Genomic DNA, 6,106 nt, shown 5'->3' with positions numbered 1-6,106 from the left:
CCCCTTCCTTTGGGATATTAAAGGAATAAATCTCCATTAAGATGTTGCTTTATGTGTGAATGTACAGGGGGACTTGGCTAATTTTCCTGCTCATGAAAAATACAGTACTAGGGACCAACAGACAGATAGACTTACAGATATGGGTGTATAAAGGATAACGAATAGCCACGTTGTTGTGCATCATATATACATATATAATAAAGGCGTGTAGGTAGACTTCGTATTTGGGGAAGTGTCTGATAATGTCCAGCTGTGGAGATATGGCTGAATATGGATAGAAGGAGGCTTAAGCATAGGTCTGCAGAGAAGTGTGTGCTTCTTTCAGTGTGGTCTATTCGGATGTGCTTTGGTGAGGAGCATGCGGTCACATCACGTATGGCTGCATAGGTACCTGCACGGCAGCCCCCGCGCTTGAGCTGCTTCTCGGAGTGCAGAGCGGCCACGTGTGTCCCTCGGTGCTTCCCAGGAGCATCTGTTACCGGCCGAGGGACCCCCAGCCGGGCTTGTCCTGGCTTGGCCTTTCTAGCCGGCTCCCGCTTCACAGCAGTGAGTTTCGGGCTCTTGACACAAAAGGGAGCGTGAGAAACTCGGAGGGAGAGGGGGAGAAAAGGAGATTAGCTGTGTGCGGTGAGCGTTGTTAAAGAAACGCGGCTTGGCAGCGGCGGGGGCAAAGGGAGCGGTGAGGGGAGGTCTGGAGGGGGCTACATATGTAAGGGCGCAGCGGCGCAGTCTCTGCGGACTCTTCCGGAGACTCCCTTTGAGTTTCAAATGGGCCCTGGAGGCCTTTGTTGTGCCCGACTCACTGACACATCAGTAACCTCCTTTTTGTCCCTTCCTTTCCGCTCGGCTCTTCCCGGGCGCTGGACGGGGCCCGGCCGGCCCGAGAGGGTTTGCATCCCTCCTCACCTGGGCGGCGAGCGGGGCTCCCGTACCTTCGGAGCCTGCGTCGGGGCACACCGAGCTCCGAAGTCACAGGCGGAGAAGAAAATCTTCGCGGTGGAAACACATGAGCTTTCTGAAGAGCACTCCCGCCGTTTCAATTAGACCATTCAGATCGCATAAGTTCAAGAAAACCTTCGATCACATTGGTTCAACAAATAGGTTAAACGAAGCTGACTCACCCCAACAGGTTATAAAGTCAATCCGGCTGCCTTTGCTTCCCCCCGCCCCTTCTCTCTCCTGATGTTTTGCAAACTGCTAGTGTAACAAAATCTTCTTTTCACCTTTCTCCCCTCCTTTTTCTCTTATCTCTGGACTAATTGGACACTCAAAACCTTTCTTCTCGTGTTAGGGAAGTATATTACATAGCGGAAGATTGTATCACTGGGGGAAGAGCGATGCTCTGTCGCCCGGGGACCTCCAGAGGAGCCGGGCTGGGGCTGCGCCGGGCCGGACGGCACTGCGGGGCAGAGCCGCCGGACCCGGTTGCCGTTGTAGCAGGTACTTTGCTCATTCCTCACGCCACGCACGCCCCCACCAAAAAGGTTTGCAAATTTGACGAAGCCAGAACAATAGTTTCTCCTGGCAGCCCCTCTGTTTACTTGTTTAGAAATCCCAGAGGCGTTTCGAGGTAAAAAGGTCAGAGCTATATCCGGACTGCCTCTTTCCTCCCTCCCCACTCTGCAAAGTGTCCGCCTGGCAGCAGAAAGGCTCTGCCCCCCTGTGAGCTGGGGATATCTGCTGTGAGCCCCAGGCCCGAGTCCTTTCATGAACTGTTCTTGTTCATTACTTGCACTCTGGAAAACATCCGTTCTTCCTTCGGGGGTCAGCTTGGGAATCTTAAGGGAGAAAACGAATTCACGCTTCATTTTGGTTCTGCATTGGATCAGATTTGCAGAACTGTTTCTTGTCATTCAGAAATTCACATTTTCCCTTTCGCAGACCCCAAGTTCGTTTCAGTTAATGACATTTCACTACAGCAGATTTGCTTCCGTGCCGGGAATGGTTACACTGAGGATGATGATGATATTCTGGTCACCTCAGGCCTCATTACACTCTGCTTTATAAAATAACTCCACGTGAAGAGTGGCACATTCCTACCGGGCACCATCCGGGCTTTGCACCGCCTCCGCAGCGGGGGCAAGAGCGGGGCCCAATCCTGCCGCTGCCGGTGCCAGGGGATTTCGGGGGGCATCGCGAGAAGCAGGAACGGGCACTCTGCTTAGGAGCTTTGGCAACGGCCAAAGGCTTCTCCTTCCTCCTTCCTCCTCCTCCCTCCGTCCCCGGGCTTTCCCTCCCACTCCCGCCCCATCTCACACATTTCCCTGGACCTGAGATATTTCCATTTAGCTCAGAGCCGACAGGACTTGCATGTGGAAAAAGTAAACTTTATTAGGCTGAGGTAGTTTCGTTTCAAAGTACAGAGGACAAGGAATAGACCAAAGGGGAAACGGGAGAATCCGATTAAGAAATTGCTAGTTTTTCTCGATGCCGTTTTTCTCTTTAAAGCACTTTTAACGAAAATTTCCCTGATTTTCATTTCATTCTACGCTAAAATTTCTCGTGGGGAAGGGAGACAATTAACCGTGGTTAAATAATGTTTTTATCGGACTCCGATAAGCCTACGGAGGCTTGGGGGGTTACAAGAAACCGTGCTACTTCGTTTCAAGACTGCACGAACAAGACGAACAATAAATATCAGTCAGTCCATCGGTGTCTGGGGGAGCCAAGAGCTGCTGCCCCACTCCGCAGCCTTGTTCTCGTGCACATTCACAYCTCGTACGACAACGACCGTTGCCCAAAGTACCCCGAAGTCAGCCTTCTCCTAATCTCGTTTTCTCTGATAGCACAACCCTCTCTCCCCCAGGACTAGTAAAAATCATAGTCGAAGAGCGTGCAGAACCCTGTAAAGCAGTAATAGTGCAAAATGGTAGAAGACGAGTTGCATTTTTGCCTTGTGTTTGTTTGTGTCTTTTCAGAGGCTTCTAGCATTTTTTATACATCAAATCTCATTCCAAGATATACAAAGAGTAAATAAAAGAGAAACAAAAAATGCTCAGAACTTTTTACACTCTTGTGAGGAGGAAAAAAATACATCAAATGTAGGATTCTTGCAGACAAAAGTCATTGTGCACATTTTAAAAACGAGAGAGAACTAAATTCGTTTTAAAGTTTCTGTAGTTGAAAGTGCAGTTCCTATCGGAGAGGGAGAAGGGAAAGGGAGAGGGAAAGACATCCCTGAGACAAATGGCTATTGCTAAAAATATGAGGACACGGCTGCTCCTTTGGAGTCCAGTGTCCAGAGGGTCTATAAATTAAGAGAGAGAAATGCAAGCAGGAGAATTAATATCACACGCGCGGTGACGACTCTAGCCGAAGGGACTGCTCGGAGGGGACGCGTGTCCTGCTTCCGTGCGGGTGGATGTGCCCGCTCTGCTCGTGCGTGTGTGTGGACGGGGCTGTGCGTGGGAGGCGCGTGTTCGTGCGTGTGTGTCTGCTCGGGGTTGCCAGGAGCAGCTGCCCCGTCAGAACAGACGGGGTTGATCACTGCACCCCTGGAGGGACGTGTTTCAGGAAGACACCGAGCTGGGGGAGGCCTCAGGTGAGGTGCAGTTGGACTGATCCGATGCTTCATTTGCTTCCTTCGCAGATCTGGAAGCAGCAGCTGGGACTAGACTTTCTTTTTCCCTCTTTTTCTGCTTCATCCGCCTGTTCTGGAACCAGATCTTCACCTGGGTTTCGTTGAGCTCCAGGGTAGCAGCGATCTCCACCCTTCGGGCGCGGGTGAGATACTTGTTAAAGTGAAATTCTTTCTCCAGCTCCGTCAGCTGCTTGGTAGTGAAGTTGGTGCGGATGGTGTTGGGTTGGCCCAGCAGTCCGTACTCCGACACTTTAGCTGTTAACGAGCAAACACCAACAGGGCAGGAGCAGCCAAAGCAATTCCCTCGCTGGGGCCGGGGACACTGTGGGTGCCCGACCAAGCGGGCTCTCCCCCACTCCCCTAGTTTCCGGGGCATTTGGTCCCTCCACCACCCGCAGCTCAGTCCTCTCTCCCGGAGCCTGAGCTATTCCTGGCTTCCCAGCCTACGGATATCACCTCGAGGGGCAGACAGCCCCTGGCTCTGCCAACCTCCCTCTTCTCTTGCAACCATTCTCCCGCGTTCCCTGCAAACTGCCATGAAACTTGAACGTGCGTGGGAAGGAGTGGAAGGGGAGGGCGAGGGCCATGATGGGGGGAGGAGAGAAGAGTGAGATTTAAGAAAGATTGTGGAGAAGGAAGTTGAACAATAGGGGAGATGGAAGCCACAACTGTGCGAGAGGCAGGAAGCCTGGTGCGTTTCCTATTCCGAACTAAGCTTAAATCGCATTAGGCCTGCGGGAAACTGAGCTCRGGAGCCCGCCATCAGATGCGTCTGGAATATCTCTAGCTGGCTTTTCTGCAGCACTGCGCTGGCGTTTAAATAAAAACAGATTCATGTTCCCCTGGAAGATGAGCCTTGAGTACCAGCCCCAGAGAAGRCAACCCTTCCTAGCAGGGCTGCGCAGCTGCCCCCCCTCCCTCTGCCCCCTCCCCGAGAGGGGACCCATCCCCGCAAAGCTCTGCACTCGCCAGACTCACCTGTCTTGGGCGGGTTCCTCTTCACTTTCATCCAGTCGAAGGTCTGCGTGGCGCTGGAGTTGGGGCAGGGCTCAGAGGGACACGCAGGGTCTTTGTCCTCGTTTAGAGAAGGCGAAAGATTGCTGTAAACCGCGGGCAAATAGCTGGGCTGCTCCTGCCCGTAAAGGTGTTGCTGGTACTGTCCAGCGGCAGCCACAGCCCCGCAGTAGCCCTCTGCTAGGGAGCTGAGTGTGGATCCCGCGCTGGCGGAGTACCCCGGCGCTTGGAAGTAGGCGCCATCCGCATCCTGCTGGCCGAGGTAGAGCTGGTGATGCCCGTAGCCGGGGCTGCAGGTCTGGGCCGGGTACCCGGCGGCTGGGGCAGCGCCCGCGAAGGGGACGGCGCGCCCGGAGGAGGGCGGGTGGTAGCCGGGGCTCTGCTGGGGCAGATGGGCAGCGGCGGCCGCGCTCCCTCCTATGCCAAAGCGCCCGTCTCCACTGAAAGTGTCACTGGCAGGGCTACCTGAGCAAGAGGGGAAGGAAGGGGAGCTCTGCTCTAAATGGGGGTAGGCGCCCGTCCCACGGTTACAAATTGCATACTCTAAGAAGGAGTTCATCCTAGTATTGTCCATCTGCCACTGATGGAGGAGGGTCAGCCTGTTTTGGGGGGGATTCCGCCTGCCCTACAACCTTTAGATAGTATGTCAAAGCTGTAAAACTTCCTTCCATGCATCGCTAGCCCTCGAAGCCCGGAGCCTTCGGCAGGGTTTGGGCTGGGGGCTGGGGCGGGGGCCACGTGGTCCGGCCCGAGCCCAATGAGCTCCTGAAGTTTGTCAGATATCTGAGCTCATCCATCAAGGCCCTGACATTTGCATGACAAAGGGGTTTCAATCAAACCCTGCCCATCAATCTGATAACAACACGAATACGTCAAAATCTTTCCTCAAAGACTTTAAAAGAGAGAAGGGAGGTGGGGTGCGGGGAGGTGGAGGGGAAGAGGGGACTRGAGGAAGAATTACAATTATTCACGACTGTTTTAAGCTCTAAAAAAGCCCCCAAGTTATACCATCAACCAGTTTCATCAAAACTTCCCCTTCTCCCAACTTAAAAAGTTTTTTTCCTCCAATCCTAGCTTCACTTGACCAAAAAAAAAAAAAAAGAAAAGAAAAAAAAAAAAAAAGTAGAGAAAGACGTAGGGAAATGTTTTTTTCCAACTAGCTAAATATGCCCTTTTTTATTTCGAAACTTTCCCCGTAAAGTGGCTTGGACATGTTTAGAGTTGTCTGGGCTGAGAAGTCTACGAAAAGCTCCTAATAATAAATAAATAAAGAAAGAAAGAAAGAAAGAAAGGAAAAGAAAAAGAAAAAGAAAAAACGCCCCATGTGTTTTAATTTTGCTGCACCGGCTTTGTGTCTAGAGCCAGTGTGGATAAAAGCAATATAATTAAATCAATATTCTAATGAGGCGATGAAATAAAGTTAGGAACACAGAATGTCTTTTGTTTGAGAAATACCATACACAGCTTAATAACAGGAGGAATTGAACTAAGTATTATCTATGTGTCTACCAT

General features: G+C 51.8%; 1 protein-coding gene across 1 annotated transcript; it reads right to left on the bottom strand.

Annotated features, from left to right (window-relative positions):
• Positions 1 to 2,314: 2,314 nt before the first annotated feature.
• HOXB1 (homeobox B1) lies at positions 2,315 to 5,274 on the bottom strand. Its single transcript, XM_085313025.1, has 2 exons — positions 4,559 to 5,274; positions 2,315 to 3,835 (listed from the first exon to the last, which is right to left on the bottom strand). The coding sequence occupies exons 1-2, from the start codon at positions 5,166 to 5,168 to the stop codon at positions 3,510 to 3,512; spliced, it is 936 nt and encodes a 311-aa protein (XP_085169151.1). The 5' UTR covers positions 5,169 to 5,274; the 3' UTR covers positions 2,315 to 3,509.
• Between the last annotated feature and the right edge of the window lie 832 nt (positions 5,275 to 6,106).

The sequence above is a fragment of the Rhea americana genome, unplaced genomic scaffold (assembly GCF_003343005.1).
Source record: "Rhea americana isolate MKP2758 unplaced genomic scaffold, rheAme1 scaffold_374, whole genome shotgun sequence".
NCBI classification, from domain to species: domain Eukaryota; kingdom Metazoa; phylum Chordata; class Aves; order Rheiformes; family Rheidae; genus Rhea; species Rhea americana.
The sequence above is the reverse complement of the archived record's forward strand: the minus strand, read 5'-3'. Positions and strand labels throughout refer to the sequence as shown.

Bases quoted from the DNA above. Each gene is read 5' to 3' on its own strand.
- HOXB1 (XM_085313025.1), bottom strand. From the start codon at position 5,168: ATGGACAATACTAGGATGAACTCCTTCTTAGAGTATGCAATTTGTAAC. The intron at 3,836-4,558 runs GTGAGTCTGGCG...GCTCGTTAACAG, and splicing joins GAGGAACCCGCCCAAGACAG to CTAAAGTGTCGGAGTACGGA.